The sequence below is a fragment of the Dipodomys merriami genome, unplaced genomic scaffold, assembly GCF_024711535.1.
Source record: "Dipodomys merriami isolate MVZ:Mamm:240054 unplaced genomic scaffold, mDipMer1.0.p SCAF_3, whole genome shotgun sequence".
In the NCBI taxonomy this organism is placed as follows: Eukaryota; Metazoa; Chordata; class Mammalia; order Rodentia; family Heteromyidae; genus Dipodomys; species Dipodomys merriami.
In genome coordinates this window covers 116,962,439-116,985,201 of record NW_027204492.1, presented here as the reverse complement: position 1 = coordinate 116,985,201, position 22,763 = coordinate 116,962,439, and the positions used below count along the sequence as shown (strand labels likewise).

At 41.9% G+C, this 22,763-nt stretch overlaps 1 protein-coding gene across 1 annotated transcript in view; it reads left to right on the top strand.

Moving 5' to 3' along the window:
• Wwc3 (WWC family member 3) overlaps positions 1 to 22,763 on the top strand; it is a 111,759-nt gene that overhangs the window by 22,401 nt on the left and 66,595 nt on the right. The window contains exon 2 of the mRNA XM_070040911.1: positions 21,040 to 21,149. Coding sequence (XP_069897012.1) covers positions 21,040 to 21,149 — 110 coding nt within the window. The remainder of the gene's footprint in view (positions 1 to 21,039; positions 21,150 to 22,763) is intronic.

Sequence of the window (22,763 nt, the reverse complement as noted above, 5' to 3'; positions counted from 1 at the left end):
GATTCCTGGCTAATGAGTAAGTATTGCATGATTGTAGGAATGTAATACATTTTTTGGATGATCACATCCTTAAATTAGTTATTTAGCTGCTCCTTTTTTCCTGTTATTATAAACAGAATTTGGATGCTTTTTTCTGTCCACTAAGCTCATTACATATTTTAGACATTTTCATGGCTTTTGCCATAGTTTCATTGGGCTAAGGATCATCATCTGTGGTGGAGAAGATCCTGTGCATTGGGGGATGTTTGGGAGCCTACCCTCCATCTCCGCCCACCAAATGCCAGCAACACTTCCTGTCTGTTGTTAAATATTGTCAGGTATCCCCCTGAGAGACACACATAATTTCTCTGCAAATGCAAATACTGAACTGAAGGATGCCAATGTCTTTTAAGATTTTGGACCATAAGATATATGTGCTGCTTGCTAATAACATTTCAGTCGTCTGTTGCTCACTACATCTATCTCGGCCCAGTTTCACCCACTCTCCTTTCCCTAGGAGCTTGGGAAGTCAAGCCATTGATTGCCCTCCACTCCTTGAAGGGCCTGCAGACTGCATGGCTTTAGCGTTCGCAGAGTGCCACTGGCCTGGGAGCATCAGCAATAGGAATTTCTTTTCTCACAGTTCTGGTAGCTGAAGTCCCAGCGAGGGTTGATTTCTTCTAGACTCTCTTCCTTGCTTGTGCAGGGCAACATTCTCAATGTGTCCTCACAAGGCAAAGAGAGCAAGCTGTGTTTCCTCTATTTTCCGTGTTTTGAGACAAGGTCTCACTATGTACACCTGGCTGTCATTAAACTCATGATCCTCTTGCTCTGCCCCATGACTCTTCATCTTTTAGGGATACCAACCCTAGAGGGCAAGGCCCTCCACCCTGATGACCTCATTTAACTTTTATGACTTCACGACTCTTGTCTCCAAACGTTGGGACTTAGGACTTTAGCATAAGTTTAGTGCATAACATTCTACCCTGGGCCTTGCATCACTCATGTCCTTTTTACATACAAAATATATGCGTTCCATCTCAACAGCCACCAAAGTCATTCCAGCCTCAACTGTAAGGTCTAAGGCCCAAATACTCTTTGAAAGACCGTCTTAAATCAGATATGAGATGTGAGACTCATGGTTCATTCTAAGGCAAACTTCCTTTTCAATTGTGAATTGAAACTCCAGTCATGCTTCCTAAATAATACAAGTGGGACAAGTGTGTGATAGACACTTCGAATCCAAAAGAGAGGAGTAGGAGGGGAAGGAGTGGCAGAACCCAGCGAGGCCCATGCCATGACAAGTTAGTGCTCTAGCTTAGCCTTCTGTGGCTTGATGGCCAAATTTCCAAGTCCTCTGTGATGGCGACATCACTGTAAAGGCTCAGTGGCGTGGCCCTGGGGCCTGTGGTGGGAGTGTAGCTTTGATCATCTCTGAATTGCCTTCAAGGCAACTCTTTGATTTTCTTGAAGAACAGTTCACGTTCCTATTGGCACATCTCTATGGTTGCATCATTAATAATCTAAGACATCTGATACCTTTCGTTCATCCTGATTTCTGTTTTCTCTATAATATATCACACTGGCAGCCTCTCTGCCAGTCTGACCCTTTCTCTATTTCTGACTGCTGCTAAGATGGCTGATTAATATTGTGGGTAATAGCTTTATGGAGTGGTCGCTTAGTCATCCTCTTGGCATTCTCTCCAGAACAAACTCTTTACTTTTCATGTCCCTCCATCTGTCCCTTTGACCATCCTTCAGTCCACCCACGCCTCCATCCTACCATCAATTCTTTTTCCATCCCTCCATCTTTCCATCTGTCTGCACACAGTGTACTGTGGAGTTCATGCTTGGTTCCAGGGGACAGAAGACCTTTCTGTTCCTTGACTTCATGGAATGTAGTGGGTACATCAAAGACATATTTGCTATTGTGAGGATTCAAAACCGAGCAGGTGCTTAGGCTCAAGATTGCCTGGGCCTGTGCAAAGGTAGTTTCTCAGGGAAAGGGGGCTAAGGGTGCCTGGAGGGAGAAGATACTTTGAGATGAGGGCATCTCTGAAAAAAAGCTGTGGCTGATGTTTCGGAGGATACAAAGACCGAGGGCCTGTAGACGTGTAATCTCTCTGTTATTGGATTGCTGGTCCAGGCAGGCATAGCCCCTTTGCCTTCCTTGGTTTCTACATCTGAAGATAACTCCTTACTACTAGTGTGTCTCTTCTGCCAGCATGAAGCAGATCTTGGGCACAGAAGGTTTGGGCCAGCAAAGTTGATCAGCATAGAGTTCTGGTAAGCATTGTTCTAGTGATATGGGTGGCCAGACAGTTCTGCACAGTAGCAGATCTGAGTTAGCTTACAGTTCCTTTTGATGGTAATGCTGAACTCGTTGGATAGGCACAGAGTGTGTCCCCGGAGGGAGCTAATTCTAAGCCAGTGTGCACACTTAGCTTGTGGTTGGATCTGGTCTCGAGTAAGTGGGCCAGAGAGATTGATCACGCATTGCACTGCCGGTACTTGAGAGGCTCAGTGTGGATGGTAAAGGCCTTCCAGGTATTTTAGGGTCCAGAAAATTCTTCCAGCATGGCAGGGGCATGTGGTGATAGGTACTGGCTTGGTTCTACATAGTGCAGTTGGAGGTAGATGGTAGGACATGGAATGTTTACTGGGCTCCTACAGGTGGGCAAGTTGAGCTTGCCTTCAGTTTGACAACAGAGTATGTTGTTTGGCCTCCAGGGCTTTTGCGTCAGGGGCTATTATTACCCACATTCCTGCTCTGGGGACTTAAAGAAAACGATTCTTGTGACTTGATATTGAGCAAAATGACAATCCCTGTACCAGTGCCAATTGTTTTGGGAGTGGTTTCCTTTATTAAAGAATGTCTGAATGCAACCTAGCAACACCTGGACTGCTTCATTCATTCACTTGTCCGCATATGAGCATGTCAAGCCACTGCTGGTGCAGTTCTCGCCTCCTAGATGACTAGAACTGGAGGCAGTTCCTATTTGGTGGGCAGGTAGGAGTGCAGAGGCACTGCAAAGGCTAATATTCCATGTCTTTCCCACATCCCTTGACAGGAAGACCAAGGCCATGGCAAAGAACAGGAATAATAGCAAAGTAGGTCCAAGTTTTCCCATCACTCTTGCCATGGTGTACAGCAAGGAGGTAGCGTTCATGCCATTCTATGCCAGGGTTCTGGTGAATCACTTCACAATAGATTGAGAGAACCTGGTCTCACCGTGGCAGTTGGTGAGCCAGTACGAGCGCCGGCAGGCCTTCCTTGTCCTTTCCCTGTTTTGTCCCTTGGCTCCCTCCTTCATGTACTTCTCCTCATTCTCTTCTGTCCACTTTCTCCTTTGCAAAGCGTATCTGCAGCTGACACCCCCTGATTCTCAGTCCTCAGTGGCTTCGTACCACCTGCAGAGCCTGGCTTGTGTTCTTGTGGTGTCTTCAGGAGCCTCCCTTCCCTACACCTCCCCTGAATGGGGCTAGGGTGGGGCCCCAATCTGCTTGGGACTGGCTTGTCCAGGCTCAAGTGTCCTTTTCTCCTCCCCTGAGCTCCCAGTGAAGTTTGAGGTGGCCTTGGTGTCTCTGTTAAAGCAGCCCTTCCACCGGGAGCAGTACTTGTTTACGCCGCTGGCTCAGCCTCTGGGCTGGGAGCCTTGGGGACAGGGCTCCTGAGCCTGGAATCTCCACCCTAGCAGCCCTGTGGCTCCGCATGTAGGCACATGTTTCCAGGATGGACAGTGCTTGTCTCATATTCACAAGATCCAAGATCTAAAGAGAACCACTGCCCCCAAGAGCTTACTAGTCTCTGAATCTTTCCTGGCACACAGCTAATACTTCATAGATATTTGGCATGGCCACCACTCTACTATTGTTGATAGAGCCTGTGATATATGCAGCTATGGATCGATTCTCATGGTGGGTTCATTGACTGCTGAAAAGTTTAGTTTTTCTTTCTCTTTTTTTTTTTTTGAGGGTGGTGGTAGTAGTAAATAACATAGAAAAAAAGCAGATGATAAAATCCTTTTGTTTTTTTTCTCCTGGAATCTTGGTGGAGGATTTTGCAACTGGGTTCTAATACAAACAGGAGAACTTAATTTGGGCACTATTTGAAAAGTTTACATTGAGATTATACAGCCCAAGGGACAGTGACATTGCTGCTACTGATTGTCTGAGGATGGCCAAGAACACCCTGGGTCACCTCCCTTGTGATGCCATTTCTAAAGAATGTTATTGTTTAGCCTCTTCCCTGTCCTTGGTCAGTGGAGTTTTCCTCTTTTATTTCACTTGGATTCACTTCCGTCCATTGTTACTGTTTTTTTTTTTTCTTCTTTCCTCCCAAATTTGTCTTTTTTAAACTCCTCTTTTAATTTTTAAATAACTTCCTGTCTTTTTATGTTAGGTAATAAGTTAAAAACCAAATTATTATAATAGTTTATTTTAGTTCGAAAGGTTAAGGCTTTCCCTACCATTTTGACAACATCAAAAATAAAGCAACCCTAATACTCTCACCAGAGAAATTAGCATTAGAACTTTGTCAAGAGAGTAAGAGCAATAAGACAATTATTTAGCTGGGTGTTGGTGGCTCACGCCTGTCAGCTACACAGGAGGCTGCAATCTGAGGACTGTGGTTTGAAGCCAGCCCGGGCAGGCCAGAAGTGGCACTGTGGCTTAAGTGAAGTGGTAGAGTACTAGTTGTGAGCAAAAGGAGCTCAGGGACAGCACCTAGGCTCAGGGTTCAAGCCCTAGGACTGGCAAAAAAGACAATCATTTAAAAGCAGAGTGTGGTGTATAGTGCATTTAAGAACTCTTGGAATCCTGTAATTTTGCATGAAACGTGACTGGCTTGGTGCACAGGCTTTGACTATGCTTGCCTCTATTTCTTCCTCATCACTTAAAAAAATTTGCTGGTCTTAGGGCTTGCACTCAGGGCCTGAGCGCTGTCCCTGAACTCCTTTTCCTCAAGGCTAGCACTCTACCACTTGAGCCACAGCTCCACTTGCAGCTTTTTCTGTAGTTTCATGGAGGTAAGAGTGTCATGAACTTTCTTGGCAATCCTCAGATCTCAGCCTCCTGAGTAGCATTACAGCCGTAAGCTACTGGCTCCTGGCACCTACTTCTTAAGTATTCCCCCTACCCCCAGCTCAGCTTGCTCCTAGGTCAAATGGGGGTAGAACCCCAGGGTCTTGTACACTCTAGGACAAGCGTTTTACCACTGAGCGGTATCCCTGGAATCAACCCTACCTGTTAAAACCGATATCACAACGACATGAGATTTTTCCAGTCTGGCCATGCTATACTGCTTTGCTGCAGAGTTGGCACGTTTGACTGCACAGTTGTAGTAGTGACTGCCAAACTGGCAGGATCACATGCAACGAGTGGCAGGCACATTGAGCACTTTGGTGCTTATGTGACTGTCTATGTCTCTATTCTGTCAGCCTTCTGCACCTGCGGGCTCTGCATCTATGGATTTAGACAATCTTGGAGCAAGAATTTTCTAAGACAATTGCTTGTAGACCGAACATGTACAGGTTTCTTTTGTTTCTTTCCTGAACAATAAAGTGTAGTGTAACAACTGCTGACATACATTGTATTAGGTCTTCTGAGCCGCTTAGAGATTGTTTTTTCTTTTGGTCCATTGTGGAACTTGAACTCAGGGCCTCTTTGTGCTCAAGGCCAGAGTTCTAGCACTTGAGCCACAGTGCTACTTCTGTGTTTTGAGTAGTTCATTGGAGATAAGTCTCATGGGGACTTTTCTGCCTGGGCTGGCTTCAAACCGCAATCCTCAAATCTCAGCTTCCTGAGTAGCTAGGATTACAGGAATGAGCCATTGGTGCCCAGCTGTGATTTCTTAAAGTATGCAAGAGGATGTGTGCCAGTTCTGTGCAAATACTGTACCATTTTAGAGGACTGGAGCACCCATGGATTTTGGTATCTATCAGAGTCTTGGAACCAATCCTCAAGGAATGACTATATAGATATCTCTTGGAGTGTTGGCTTTCCAACTGCAGCTGTTACCAGAAATAAGGAAGCTATTTTACATCATATGCACAACTAAAACACAAAGTCATGCATAGTGCCCACTGTACTACTCTTAGGAAGAATGATGTGTTCATTTGATATCACTGCTTCCTGATGGATTTTAACTGTGAGAGCCTTGATGCAGAGCAATGTGATGAATGAACAGAGGATCAGAAATCAACGGCTTAGCCTTATGCATGGTTGGTAGGAATGTAAATTAGTGCAATCACTATGGAAAGCAGTATGGAAGTTCTTAAAAAAACTAAATATATGATCCTGCTATACCACTCCTGGAATGTAAGTCAGCATACAAGGGAGATACCTCCACACCCATGTTTATTGCAGCACTATTCAAAATAGCCAATCTATGGAATCAGCCTAGGTACCAATCACCTGATGAATGGATAAAGCTAACATGGCATACACACAAAATGGAGTATTAGTCAACACAAAGAAGAATAAATTAAATTACTTTTAGGGAAATGGATGGAACTAGAGATCATCATATTAAGCCAAATAAGCCAGATTCAGAAGGACAAAGGTCACGTTTCCCGCCTATGTGTCATATATGGAAACTAGACTTAAACGATAAGCATATACACAAATACATATACATTTATATATGTGCATATGTATGTTGTCTGTACATATATAGCATATAAAAAGATAATTATAGAGTGTGAATAATATCAAAATACATTGCAAGGTATGAAGATCACATAACAAAACTCACTATAAAAGGCTGTTGAATAATATGTTGGTAGGGAGGATGAGGAATGATAGAGTCAGGGAGAGGGAGTCAGTCTGACCAAAATATAAATAGTATATACACATGTGAAATACCACAGTGAAATCTCTTTGTTAATCAATATACACTAAAAATGAAATAAAGACATGCAGGAAAGTAAGAGAAGCTCTTTTGGGGGGCAGGTACCAGTGGGAAGAGGAAGGGCCAATGGAGAGAGTGAATGATGGTGAATATGGGTGAAGTACTTTACAAGCATGTAGGAAAATAGAAAATGAAATTTGTGGACATGATTTGAAGAAGGCAGGTAGAGGGGAATGAAGGTGAGTGATGGGGAGGGGATGAGTCTAATCAATACACAATGAAATGCTCTTGTACAACTCATATGTGCTAGTAAAAATTAAAAAAATAAAAAGCAAGAGAGTCTTTATAAATCAGTGGTTAAGAGAGTATTTCAACATGTGTTTAGGTATTTGGAAGACATTCTGGGACATCTATCAGCTATGAATTAGAATTTACAGATTCGAATTGCAGGTGCATCTAATAGCTGAGACTGAATGAGATGACAGTGAAACTAGTGATCGCGTCCATACTCTCTGATTTTTTCCTTTTCATCTCCCAAGTGTTTCATAGGATTTAGAGTTCTGACATTGTTGTTGTTGTTTGCACAGCAAATGTCAGGCATTACTCAATAGGAATGTTAATGTACTTGTGAGTGTATTTTTAAAAGCAGCTTTAATTTACATACCAGAAAATCTATTCATGTCAGTAAATAGTTCCATGAATTTTAGTCAACATATACAACCGTGTGAAAATATCAGTTCCGGTTTAGAACATTCCCATGTTTCTTCGCATACCCCTTCAGCTCTAGCCTGTGACTGCTGGCTTGCTTTTCTAGTTCCTCTTAGAAAAGGCATATTTCTGGAGCCAGACATTTCTGGGTATCACCATTTCTCCATTCTCCCTCATGACGGTACTGCAATGGCTGGTGTTCTCTTTGGGGGTCAGCTAGTTTTATCTTAAGCCTAGGAAGGAGGCTCTCAAAGATACTGGGGGCTGCTTTGCACATTGGTGGGGGTCTGGGCTTGACAGGCAGCTGAGGAATGAAGGCTTAGAGCAGACTTGGAGACCTCCTTGTGGGGATCTTTTAGCCTGCTCTAAGCCAGCTCTGTGCATCCAGTACGCTCGAGTTTCTGATGGTACTGAAAAAGATCCTGCACACCTGTTGTGGTCAGTCCTTCAGGAGGAAGCCACGTATTTATCATACTTAAGTCTGTCCTTCCTTTATTCCAGTCTCAAACCTCAGCTGTGTACATTGCTCATGAACAGATTCTTTTGAGACCAGTGCCTTCTAACAACAGCTCTTAGAGGTACCATAGATGACATCTATTCTGGTGATAGACTATTCAGTGTTGATGACGTCTGACTCATCCTGTGCATGCAATGGAGTACCTGCTGGGCATGCCCCAGAGCTCTATGGGAGTTGAGTCAGAGTTAGAGGAGATGCCAGTCTGGCCCTGAAGGCATCAATACTAAGGGAGATGGGGCAAGAACAAATATCCATATTCTTCCTAGAGTTTTAATAAACATCACAGAAGAGAGCAAGTACTGAGGCTGGCCAAAGAAAGGGAAGCTTGCTTCTTGTTGGGATGGGCTAAGTCTGTACATGAGGAATATGAACTACATTTTGAAAGAAGCATTAAGATGTGAACTAGAAGGGGGGTGGGCAGCAAGCATGGCAAAAAAAAAAAAAAAAAAAAAAGAACAACGCACATTTGGAGATAGCTGTACCTGAATATTGTTGGGGGAGCAGCAGATGGACAAGGGAGCAGAAGGAAGCCAACACTCACACTCACACTCACTCACACACACACACACACACACACACACACACACACACACACACACACACACACACTTTTGTTTGGTCGTGGGGCTTGAACTCTGGGCCTGGGCACTGTCCCTATGCTCTTCAGCTTAAAGTGAGCGCTCTACCACTTGAGCCACAGCGCCACTTCTGGGTTTCTGATGTTTAATTGAAGCGTCTCACAGACTTTGCTGTCCAGGCTGGCTTTAAACCATGATCCTCATATCTCAGCCTCAGCTTCTCAGCTAGGATAATAGGCGTGAGCCACTGACACCTGGCGATGTGCTTTATATTTTGTGGTCTCAGAAACCTGGTCCTGTCAAACTTCCTACCAAGACTTGTGGAAGACAGCTTCTCTGCTCAGGTATTTCTTCAGATGTCTCTGCCTTAGCTGGATGGGTTTTGCTGTGATCAGTCATAAATCAAATGATTGTAGATCTTAGATGAGACCCTAGAGCTGAGCTCTCCCGTGCAGTAGCCACAGCTCTGTGCCACGGAGTACTTAACTCTTGGTGAGCTTAAGATGGAAAGCAATGGGGAAACCTCCATGTTTAAAACATGTGCTTGATTTCAATTCATACAAAAAATTTAAAATATCCCGCTTATGGTTTTTATAGTCACTATCTTTTAAGATAGTAGTAGTTTCATTATATTAGGTTAAGTAAAGAAAGTATGTTCTAAATTCTATTTTTACTCTTTTGAAGTATAGTTAAAACAAGAACACTGTTTCCATTGGACAGTAATACCCTAGGGAAGTCATTTTACCAACTGGGCTAAATTTGGTCTTTGTTTTACCTTAATTTCGATCACTGCTGCTTGTATGTGGAAATGAACAAAATGTTTTCATGTCATCTCAGGAATGGATGCTTGATGAGCTTGCTGAGAAATCCTTCTCTTACTCCTGCTGGGTTGTGTGCCCAGTCTTAATGTCTGCTACTTGGGCCCTCCTCTGGGTGTGGTTTCCTTTGGGTAGTACACTGGTAGGTTGGCCTGATGTCAGCTTGCTTTTAAACTGTGTTCCACTCATACAGTCTTACGTGCTCAATCAGAATGGTAATGTCATTCTTCCAGTTTTTCCATGGAGGGAAAACAAACCTTTATGGACTATGTAATAAATTCCAGAAACCAGTCTCTGCTTTTTGGTCCCTCCAATCCCATAGGAAAGATGAGGAAACTGAGGCATGGGGAGAGACCCTTTGCCCAGGCTTAACAACACTGATATGTGCTAAAGTATAGTTGCATCAGTCTGAAGTTACTCTCCCTTTAAAGTTTTAAAAAGCTAATGCTTTTTAAAAAGCTATGATTAAGTAAAATATACACTGAGGGACCTCACATTTCTTCATTGACTAGTTGGGGGCATTTCCCAGGGTTCCAAACTTCTATTGCACTAGTGCCTGAACCTGTTTTAAGAACTGGTTGGATCAGATGGCTGGGGGAGCAGAGCCTGGGAAGTTTGCTCCTCTAGTGATCTGTCTTAGGATAGTTTATTCTTCGCTGGAGGATAAGACATCTTGCCCAGATTTTGCTTTGTTGTCTTCTCTGGACACTTCCTCTCTGGTGGATAAGCCTACATTCAGGAAACTTTATAATGCATCAAGTTGACTTGGACAGTTGAGAATAAGAACAAAAACATAGTCTCCACTTATATTTCACCCAGCTCTTGTAGCGTGATGGATCACCCTTCTTTCTTCTAAGGATATCTCAGTCTAAAAGCAGAGATGACCAAATGAGGACTAGCTAATATCCCTGGCCTTCTAAGTCCTGCTTTCTTATTACTTGAGTTTTAGGATCTCACCTTCAAATGCCCTTTTCATCTCCATTCTCTCCCCTTCTAATATTGCTTTAACTGTTAATAGGCTCTATTCCAGTTCCCCATGGTTTCCGTTTCTGAAATTGGCTGGATTAATTGGTCAGAGACTTCAACGAAGGCTTATTGTGTTGGGGGGTTCTGGCTTAGCAAGGAAAATCAGAGGAGCAGCATTCTTACTTTCAAGGAACTCACACTTAATAGGGAGATGGTTACATTACAATCCATAAAAGAAGCACCATCCACAATAGAAAAATGCACACAGGTCCTTTTTACTCTTTCCCAGAAGACTCTCAAATGAGGGAGGAGCAAACCATCCTGTCCCCCCAAATGTCTGTACTTGGCTCTTTTGTGAGTCACTAAAGATACAACCTCAAATGGTATAATATAAATCAAATTCTGATTCGTTTGTTCTCAGATCTCCAATTGTGTTAGGTAGCTAATTGCTCTAGTAGACTGCTCCAGAGTTTTGATTGCTTAGCAGAATAGAAGTTTCTTGCTCATGTTAGCTCGTTGTGGGTGACTAGCTCCTAAGACCCTCTGATCCATATAGTCATTCAAGGACTCAGGGCATTCTCCAGGGGTGATTCATGATCTTTTGGGTCTTTGCTTCCCTTTGATGACTTCTCTGCTTTTGGCCAATGCAGGGGAAGAGAGAGGACATGGAAATCCTGCCAGAAGCTTGTGGGACAAAGGAAGAAGATGAATGTACCTTTCTTTAGTCCACATCCCATTGGCTACAACCATTGCATGGTCCCACTCAACTACAAGGGAGGCTGGGAAGTGTGTCTATGACCTTTCTTTGGGTCTAAGGAGCACATAGCACTGTTGTTGTTCAATTAGTTTGAGTAACATATGCTGACCTCCAGGAGGCAGCCTTTAAAATACTGGCTCAGTTGATGCAGCAATGCTGGTTTATTGGCTGTTAAAAACATGGACTTAGCACAGTTCTTCCTGGGATTTTGTGACCTGAGTGATACTACTGCTGAAATATCAGTAACCATTCACCTGGGAGAGCGTACAAGTTCACTGTGAGTAGGTTCCCTCAGCTCACTTTTGGCTGGCTGGCCTGTTGCTTCACTATGAAAAGCCATGCCCTGTGGAACATGCTAGCCTGTACCTTTGCAGATAGAGGTTCAGGGAGACATGTATATCATATGGGAAATTTTCTTCCTGGGAGGGACATGGTCATTAACAAAATCTCAGTAAGCTATACCTTGTTGAGAGCTAAAAAAAAAAAAAAAAAAAGGTGGTATAGCTTGTTGCTACATCTGGTGTGACATGCTTCTTGTTTCTCTTGGTGAAGATTTTGAGACGAGGTCTGCAGTAAGTTCACTTTTATGCTATTTGGGTGAAGGGATTTGTTTGCTATTCTAAGTCTCTGTAGTCATTTGTTTTATAGGTTCTGTGCTATTCATAAAACCTTGAACTAGCCTTTTCCATAGAGATAAGGCCAAGGAGTCATTTGCTCTTCAGGGTAGTCTGGAATCTGTTTGTGTCCTATAATAAGTAGTTTGATGTTAGAGACAACAAAAAGACAGACAATTCCATGCTTTTCTTTTCTTGATAAAACTCAGCATCTTTTCTCAGAAACTACAAATACCACTTTTAAATGATCAGTTGTAAGGTTCCGTCACTAAGTTGGACCCCACTTTTCATTAATGCGTCATGTCATTTGTGGTCTTTTGACTGGGTTCTGAGTGTGATTATGCTCCACCCTAAATTCTAGAATTGGGACTTGATGACAAGTGCCAGTTCAATTTCTATGCATATTCTAGATAAACATCTGAGGCAGAGCATATATGTAAATGCTTATTATGTATGACTTTTCAGAACTAATGTGGCAAGTTTGTGGTACCATTCACCACCATTTAAAACATTGACAATCAGGGAATCTTTGTGAAAGAACTTGTTAACTTCATTTTGGAGACAATTGACCCCTCCCCCTTGGAAATCTGCTGAATGCTGTTCATGGCTAAATGAGGACCTTTGTCCTAGAGTGTAAATGATATGCCACCAAAAGCTTGGAGAAGCAACTAGCGTAACACACAGCATCAAATTCACCACATAAGAAACCACAAATGGCCTGGTGTTCAATTCCAACAGGCTTCAAAACCCACTGAGAGCCAAGTATTGTAGAAAAAAGGCGAAGGAAGTCATTATGATGTATTGAGGATTGGTTTGGAACTGAAGTAGTAGTTAACAGTATCCTATCTGAAAGCACATTAAAAACAAGCATGAATTGGAAATAGAAATGCTATTTTGTTCTACGAGACTGGACAGGGTAGATTAAGTGCCAAATGATTACTCTGGGCCCCCTTCTGATAAGGAAAAAATATATATAACCAGAATCTTTTGCTCTTTGCCCTCTGATTCTACATCTTTGCAATTTATTGTGGTTGATGTTCAGTATCCAGCCCCCTGAGCCCAACGTGCCTGGGAGGATGGGCGGGGCTTGTTGGCTGAGGCCTGCCATTACTGCTTTGCTATCCTTTCATGCTGTACAATCTCCCCAATGGCTGATTTGTGGTTAGCACAGTAATGACTCTGAGACCACTGTCCATGTTCTGAACCCCAGAACCTATGCAAGTATTGTTTTATGTCGCAAAAGGGACTTTGCAGATGTGACTGAATTAAGGATGATGAGATTAGCCTATATTATTTAAGTGGACCCAGTGTCATTACCAAGGTCCTAATTGGAAGAAGAAAGAGAAAAGAGAGTAGGAGGCAATATCCTATGAAGGATCTGATGGCCATAGCTGCCATTGAAGATGGGGGAAGGGAGGGGCCACAAGCCAAGGCGAATTTACTGCACATGATGGGAGATTCCAGGTCATAGAAAATGATGTTGAATGAACTAAGACATAAAGTACTCAACTAAAAAAATCAGTGTATGAAATTGTATCTAGTGTGATATCAGCTATGAAAAACACAGAGGAAAGAAGGCAAGCTAAAATGTGAATTCAGGGCTTCTGGATCATAAGTGGTCCTTTTCTTTGTTCTTTACACTTTATGACCTGAATTTTTATGTTGCACCTAAAATATAAGGGGAAAACCTCCAATCCTTTGCCTCTGCAACTTAGTTTTGGGAATCTTTGAAATATAATTATAAATAGAGCTTTTGAGTTTTGAACATGCAGATTTTTCTTTCATTGTTATTGTTAATCGAGGTATAATTCACATAGACCATAATATTCACCAGTGTACAGTTTATAGGTTTTTTATTATATTCACAAAGTTGTACAAGCTTCACCACTATCAAATTACAGGATAGCAATGTGCCTTTCCTCCATTTCCTGGCAACCTATGGATATGTCTATTCAAGACGTTTCCTATAGATGGCGCCACATAACATGTGGCCTGTCTGGCTTCTTTCCCAGCACAGTGACTTCAAGGTTTACCACACTAAAGCATTCTCTTTTATTACCCAATACTATTCCATTGTATGGACAGACTAAGTTTTATTCATTTATTCATTACTTTGTGACTATTAGTTATTTCTGTCTTTTGACTGTTGTCAGTAATGCTGCTATGAACATCCATGTGCAGGTTTTTGTGTGGATGGAGATGTTCATTTCTTTTGTGCACACACCTAGGAGTGGATTCGCTGAGTCAGATGGTGATAACTCTTATGTGTGTTTGAGAAATTGCTGTACTGCTTTCCAAAATGAATGGCTCGCATAGCTATTTATAAGATTGAAAATCTGGAAATAGTGTAGATGTTGATAGTAGGATGGGGCTTAGATGAAGTTGTATTTATCTCCTGAGTGGATATTTTACACAAATGCAAATTATTCATCAAACATTACTGAACACCTACCTCACTGTATCTTGGACCAGATCAAATGCGTTATAGATGGAATAACTGTTCTCAACAAGCTTGAGCGAGTCACCTATTCCAAGGTGATGCTTACAAATAATTTATGACAATAGGAACAGAAGTCTTATGCTGAAGTTAGCGTTGGGCTAGCTCTAATAATGTTTGGAGAGATTCAATGTATGAATGAACGATGTAGAAAAGGTAGGGTAGGAAATTCTATATGCTATATGATTATGACTATGTCAGTAAAAGCAATAAAGAGAACACTGCTAAAACAAGGAGGAAAGCAGCCAAGTAGGAAGAGTGGTTGCCTCCTGTTTAAGTGTACGTTGTAAACTTTCCTTATTGGAAACAAAAATGTCCTCTTGTCAGTGTGTGAGGACTGTGGAAGGAGTGCGTGAGAGGAATTTAGCATCAGGTTTGGGACAATGAGAACTCAAGCACCTAGGCTGGCATTTCATCTCCGTGAATGAAGATGGAACTTTGGGCAAAACACCGGTCTACTGGCTGCTAGTCTAGAACGCTTCTTCCTTCCCTTCTCACACACATCATTTCTAATTTCATATCGTCTGTCCATCTGTGGCTCTTCCTGGCTGGCTACCAGCAATGTCCCACTGGGTAGTTAACAAGGAGGCATTTTGATTTTTTTTTTTCAGTTAAAAGCTATATCCTTGAATGGGATGGGAAGGGGAAACAAAGGAGGAGACTACAAAGCTTGATAAGAAATGTACTCATTATCTTGCCCATGTAATTGTAACCCCTCTGTACGGCATTTTCACAATAAAAAAATACTCTGAAAAAAAGCTATATCCTTGCTTTTGTAAGGAAACAAAATGAAATTGTTCATTTATTTGCTCAAATACTATTATCTTATCTTTCCCCATAGATTAAAATGGATTCCAAGATCAGAAGTGAGAAACTGCCCAAACCAGCTGTTCTACCGGTCTTGAGTATTCCAGAATGTTCTTCCCTGGGCTGCCCGAGAACCTCACTTTGCAAGCCCATCTATCTCTGTTTTGAACAGGCAGATAGGCGTGATCTTTGGGAGGTGGATAGGAGTGGTGGGAAGCACAAGCGTGTGCCTGATCTTACCTCTGGGTTAGGGCAGGAGGCAGCCAGAATTTAGGAATTCTACCTAACATGGTTGTGTGAAACAGAGAACAAAAAAAATGGAAGAGAAACAGCTTAGAACAAAACACATTTCCTTTTTAGTTTTACTGTTTTAAAATGGTTTTTGTTTTGTTTTTGTTTTCTGAGACAGTTTCACATGGAACAGAGAAATAGCTTAGAACAAAGTGCTTTTTCTTTTTAGTTTTTAAAAAATTGTCTTAAATTCTTAGTTAAAAATTTTTGTTTCTGAGACAAGATCTCCAGTGGAGCCTTTTATTTTTAGTTTTAAAAATTGTTGTTTCAAAAATTTCAGTTTTTAAAATGATTGTTATTTCCTGAGACAGTCTTACTAAATAGCTCAGGCTAGCCTGGGATTCTGTGTAGCCCAGGGTGGCTTCTAACTCCTAATCCTCCTGCCTCAGCCTCTTCAGTGCTGGGGATTACATTCATACACCCTCAGACCCAGCCTTACCTTTATTTTTAATTGTGTGCTCAGCAGTAAAAGCAAATAGAATGAAAATCAGTTAGATTTACAAAAATTAGAAAATGCTCTCCCTATTGGCAGTTTAATCACCCTATTCGAGGTTCCATATCTTTGATGGTGCAAAAAATAGCTTAGGTACAGCTAAATTCATAGTGATCTTCATGAGTCTGAATCATTGGATGGTGCTATGAAAGCGAAAGGTCTAAGAAAGGGCTGGGGCCACTGGGCTATTTTCACCTTTTATTGAATGGCCTTGGATTTGGAGGCTTCAATTTTTGTTTTATTTTTATAGTTTTCCTGTATTCTTCCACTTGTCAGTAAGCCATTGTTTTCTCTGTGCTACTGCTTTTAATATTACACCCCTTTCTATGTCTAAATTTTCTTTTCTTTATTGTAATCGAAGTAAGTTAAAGCTGGGCGCCAGTGGTTCACACCTGTCATCCCAGCTACTCAGGCTGGCTTTGATCTACTATCCTCAGATCTCAGCCTGGGCAGAAAGTCCATGAGACTCTTGTTTCCAATAAATCACCAGAAAACCAGAAATGGTGCTGTGGCTCAAGTGATAGAGTGCTCAACTTGAGCTGAAGAGCTCAGGGACAGCGCCCAGGCCCAGAATTCAAGCACCATTGTAGAAAGAAAGAAAGAAAAGAAAGGAAAGAAGGAAGGAAGGAAGGAAGGAAGAAAGAAAGAAAGAAAGAAAGAAAGGAAGGAAGGAAGGAAGGAAGGAAGAAAGGGAGAAAGGAAAGAAAGAGGTTAAAATATTACCATTTCTTTACTTTTGTATAATATGTAACTTAATCTGCACTGGGAGAGGAAGGAAGGAGCTCTGTTCTTTTTTTATTTTTTGCAAGTCCTGGGGCTTGAACTCAGGGCCTGGGCACTGTCCCTAAACCTCTTTGTGCTTTAGGCTAGTGCTCTTCCACTTGAAGCACAGCACCACTTCTGGCTTTTTCTGCTTATGTGGTACTGAGGAATCGAACCCAGGGCCTCATGCATGCTAGGCAAGCACTCTACCACTGAGCCACCTTCCCAGCCCCAGGAGCTCTGTTCTTGAAGAACTGAAAAAGATATAAACAACTCCAATTGTTTCCTATCTTTTACACATAGACTTTCATATATTTCTTTCTTTTGGTTCAGTTCCACCAAATTTGTTCTTTTTAGATCAGCTGAATTCAACCTTTTCACATAGTAATTTCTACTTTGAGCTACACAAAGTTCATACAACTCTGTTAGTTTGAAAAGTTTCATTTTTCTATCCTTTTATTTTATAAAATAAACTCAGTGCATTAAACCAGCTGGAAGCCAAGCAGCTGTGAGTTCTCTTGGTTCTCCCTCTTTCTTGTCCACAAAGGGCTGTACCTGAGATGGTTCCATGTTCCTACGAACAACAATTTGAAGATCAAACAGTAAAATGTTCACGCTTCCCATGCGGTGCCAGACAGACCTAAAGATGCTTTAGCTGTCCTAACTGAGTTTCTCGTATGGAAAGGTCTGGAACCTGAGATCATTGGGAACCACCCAGAAGAATTCAGACTGACATTGAAGTTTAGTTTGAAGGTGTCAGGTTTTTTTTTTTTTTTTAAAGAGCGAGTTGTCTAAAATTGGAGGTCTTGGTTTGTTGTGGCTGTCTTCTCAGCGAGGTTGGGTAGGGCTTGAGAGGCCAGCAAATGAACTTCAGGCTGACTTCATTCCCACAGCCTCCTTTCCATGTGAGGTCACCGCTAGGTTCTGACTGAGTGAAGAGGATATACGTGAATGTAATAAATGTGATCAGGAGTGATGTTTTGTATCTAGTGAACGCAGTGATGTGAAAATGGAAGTGGCTGGTAAGCAGTAGAGATGGTAGAAATTTGGAAGTCCGGCATCATTTTGCTAATGATTTGTATCAGGTTGAACTGACTTTCACAGAGCAGGTAGGTTTTGGGCATGAAATGGAAGAAAAGTCCAATTCACAGGAAAGACTGAAGATGAGATGCTAGACTACAGTGGGAATTATAACTTTGGTTGGGGGGGGGGATAAACACACTCATCTCTCTGGAAGAGTGGTTGTGTGTGTCAAGGATAGGAAGTGAAACAGGAGGTGTAGAAGCTTTGTCAGGACTTGGCTCGAAGGGGTCTTTGAACACTAGCCTAGAGACTCTGCCTCTACAGACTTAATGCTGAGTACTTTCGTGTAGGGCTACCAGCCTTGAGTCTTTGGACGTCGATGTCTGTGCATTAAGGGATGACAGGGAGTCATGGCATAGTCTACAGTGGAGCCTAGCACCTTGCTTAGGGTGCTAGTGATCCCTTCTGCCAAGACAGGGCTTTCATGGGAGGCTCCCAGCCTCACCCTGACAGGCAGGAACCGTACTTTTCTGCCAACAGCAGCCAAATACATGCCTGCTGAAAAGCTAACGCCAAAAACGAATTCCAGGATTTCCAACCCCAGGCAGTTTCCCTGCTGACAGTAACATTCAGCTCTCCTCATTGAAGAGCTGTGATCAGATAGATCCTGAGAACTGAAGATAGTTCATCTGAGTGATTTAGTCATTACTGAAGTTGTGTTTCTTGGGATAAAAGGCTCATTTTGATATTGGGACTGTTTAGATGATGGGTGACGGCATTTGCTATACAAGAGAAACTGTGAAGTCCTTATCTCAGAAATATTTTGGAATGTTAACTAGGAGAAAAATAAAGCTAGAATATTCAGTACTATTAGTGAAAATTGTGCCAGGATTTGTCTGTATTCAACAAAGTCACAACTATCTGGGCTTCTTGAGTATGTGTCATCCTAATAGATAAGTCAAAAGAGTGTCATAGATGTTTATTTTAATGCTTTGTTTGCACTGCCTGCTAGCAGATGACAGCCTGGATATTACCACAAATGTTTGCGCCAATGTCTGATGGGCTCAGAAGGGATGTCACAGCTTAGGGATTAGTTCTCTGTTGCTGCACACTAGATTAACCTGAAATTTGGTGGCTTCAGATGACAATAAGTATGATCTGCTATGATTTATGTGGTGTGGGAATATTGAAGTATTTTTTCGGGGGTGGGTAAGGTGGTGATGAAAATGCCAACTGGGGCCCCTGTAGTCAGAAGACTCGACAGGGCTGGGGGAATGTGCACTCATGGCGACTCCCTTGCTTGGCTTCTCTACAAGGCTGTCCTGGTTACTGGTTCCCCCAGAGCCAGTGGTTTGGGAGAATAAAGTGGGTGTTGTCGACTTCTGAGACCAACTCCAAGAACTTGATAATTCCTCTGAGGTTATAGAGACCTTGCTCTTGGTATGAGCTGGACTCTGAAAGATCTGAGTCCTCTCAGGCTTGCTTTGAGGCACTCATTCTGTATGTGATTACATCAGCTCCATGTTTGGCTCCCAAAGGAACTGGAACCCATGACTGTACATAAAGCCAAAATGAAATTCACCAAAATGGCAGAAGCATCACTGAGTTTATTATTGGAACATGGAGCTGCTAGTATAATAATAATCTGGTTGTTGTTTAAAAAGAGAAATTACAGAGGAACTTAAAAATGATTTTATAATGTAAAATAAGTAGATTAGGCTCAGTAGGGTTTATCAGGATGGGTTTTCTACCTGCATTTGTTGATTAGATGAGATCAGTGCATGTAAATGTGCTTTGAATGTGCCTTGCTTAGGTATTTTTCTCTCGTCTTATATGTGAATATTATTATGCTGGTGTAGCAATGATATACTCGGGGCTCAGTTCATGTTACAGTAGGATTATGTATTTGCTGTGCTTTGATCCCATTCAGGACATGAATCATGTTCGGCACCCTGTTAATACCTGCTTGACTTGGAACCATAGCATCACACCATTCAAATGAGTCCTGCTTCGGAAAGCCTATTTTACCTTCTACATATGTCTGTTTTTATACTGATCTTAAGATCATACTAGCTTAAAGTCAAAATCAAATGGTTAAAATCAGTGTTGTTCTGATAGTGTTGATCAATTTCTCAACTGTACTGGGAGAGATAGCCTGGCTGTTCAACCAGTTTGGAGAATCATATGTTCAAAATTCAAACTGGTCTCATGGGGCCTGGCTGTGGTTGTGACGTCTCACTTTCCTGGGGCCAGAGACTTGAACAGAAGTGGGAGGATTGAGCTTGTGAAATTTGGGTTATCGGATTCCCATGCATACCAGTCAGTGTGCATTTATAGAGACAACCAAAGAGATAGCTGCCCAGACTCAGACAATTATAGGTGTGTCCTGTTTTATACAACAGCTGCTGCCCTAAAACCTCTTGTCAATCAACATGATCATGGAGAAGGGGGAGGGGAGAGCTGTGCTTAAATCGGTGGTAAACCCTTTATTTCTTGTGGAGTCCAGGTTTCCTTAATCAGATTTCTTTCAATGAGAGATGTTTGTAGGCATTCTCCTCTTCTGTTTTTATTTAGAAAACAAAATAAACCTTTGAAAATTTTGATTCCTACTATATAAGAATGCAGGAAATAATGAGAAGGTATCTGATTGTCTTGTTGTTTGCTTGTCTTTTTGCATTTTCATAGTGGCTGTTATTTTATTAACTTATGAACACTGACATTTGAAAATATGATAAGTATATTGTGTATAGATCAAAGATGGTGTTTCCATGTACTGTGTGGAAGCTGAAAGTTGTGAGGGAGGACATTTCTCTCTCGGGGAGGAGAACAGACATGGTGCTCTCCTATTCCGGAAAAGTCACATTCCATTGTCATAGCCTCATTAAGGTAGTGTGTGAAAGAAGGTTCCTTCTTTACCTGTTTTATTGGTAATTGTCAATATCTGTTTTCACTGGTATTTCAAGTGCACTTTGAGATAGTAATGCTTTTAATGGTACAATAACATAGTTATTATTTAAGCAAACCTGGTGAATTAACTTTCCAGGCAATAGGTAGGACAAAAGCATTCAGTTACAAATGAAGAGGATAAGGAGAGGGAGAATGCAGTTAAGAATTCAATGTAAATCCTACAAACTTTGAGGGAGGGGTGGTGGCGAGGAATGGGTGAGAATGTCGAAAGGGTGACATCAATCAAGATGTGTTGTGTTCATAAACTACTTTGCTAAACGGCAACTCCTTTGTATAGTACAAAAAAGAAACTCAAAAAGTAATGTTAGCTAAGATAATGTATAATATTGTATGAAAATCTAATTTTAGAGTCAGAGAAGTTATACAAAAGTGACCTGACTTTCAAATTTGTTTTCACAATTTTATTTTGCAGAATAACAAAGCCTTTGACCTTTGCTGATTGTGTTGGGGATGAACTTCCTTTAGGATGGGAAACTGTGTATGATAAACAAATCGGAATTTATTATATGGACCACATAAATAGTAAGTAGAGTACCACATTTGTATCATTATATGTGAATGAATTTTCAAGCTTGAATTCAGAATCACTAAAGCCCTATTTTATAAAGCAAAACAATCATGGCTGGCCATGCAACATGAAACAGAACTTTATACATGTATATGTTTCCTTAGCTGAGTTCTCAGTACATGAAACAGACCTCACTTCTGCCTTGCTGAGGGCCGCATATAATATGTTTAATAAGGAATACATTTTTCATGTAGTCTGGAAACAGAAAGACCTCTCATGAAAAGGTTATTTATGAAAAGCTCATGAGTTCTTAGAACAGTAAGTGCCCAAGTGATTTCTTTAGCTTTGTATTTTCCATTTAATCTTAATATACTAAACTTTTTTGATGTGCGTGTGTACGTGTGTGTGTGTGTGTGTGTGTGTGTGTGTGTGGTGTGTGTGTGTGGTGTGTGTGTGTGTGTGTGTGTGTGTGTGTGTGTGTGTGTGTGTGTATGTGTGTGTGTGTGTGTAGGTAATGGTGAAAGATTGTAGAATTATCTGGAACAGTGGTTCCCAACATGGGGTTTATCATGACCCCCAGGGACGCTTGGCAACATGTGGAGGGAGGCTTTACCATCGCCAAGCCTGTGAGGGGTATAGTTGGCATCTAGGTGGAGGCCAGGGATGCTGGTGAACATCCTGCAGTGCACAGGCAAGCCGCACCACAGCCAGGAAACAGATCCCAAATGTGAAGAGTATGAGACCGAGGCTCTACCTCATTCAACATGTATCAACCATCCCTCCCATCAGCCATCTTTCTCTTCCTTCCTTCCTTCCCTCCTTTCTTCCTTCCCTCCTTCCTTCCTTCCTTCCTTCCTTCCTTCCTTCCTTCCTTCCTTCCTTCCTTCCTTCCTTCCTTTCCTTCTTTCTTTCTTTCTTTCTTTCTTTCTTTCTTTCTTTCTTTCTTTCTTTCTTTCTTTCTTTCTTTCTTTCTTCCTTTCTTTCTTCCTTTCTTTCTTTCTTTCTTCCTTTCTTTCTTTCTTTCTTTCTTTCTTTCTTTTCTTCCTTTCTTCCTTTCTTCCTTTCTCTCTCTTTGTCTTTGTCTCTCTCTCTCTCTCTCTCTCTCTTTTTTTTTGCTAGTCCTGTTCCTGAGCCTGTCTGTGCTCAAGGCCTGCACTCTACCACTTGAGCTGGCAGTGCTACTTCACCTTTTTCTGAGTGGTTTATTGGAGATAAGAATCTCATGGACTTTCCTGCCCGGGCTGGCATAGAACCATGATCCTCAGATCTCAGCCTCCTGAGTGGGTAGGATGCAGGCGTGAGCCACTGATGCCCAGCTGCATCAGCCATCTTTAATTAGAGGTCAGCTAGGGTTCCAGTTCTCACTCTCTCATTTTCATTCTAGCTTCCTTTAGTGTTTCTGTCATTGCCGTTCTGTGAGGGACATGAAACGTGGCTTCTCTGGTCCGCTTTCTAGCCCTTTAGTTTATTAAATGTGGGGACTGGAGAGGCATGATGGTCCCTACCTGAGTGATTGTGAAGCTCTTTTCCCACTCAGGTCCTGAAACTTCTCATGCTTCCTTATTGTCATTGGTCCAGGCTGGGGTCTCAGGACTGATTCCCAGGTTTTTGTTGGCCTGTATCCTTTT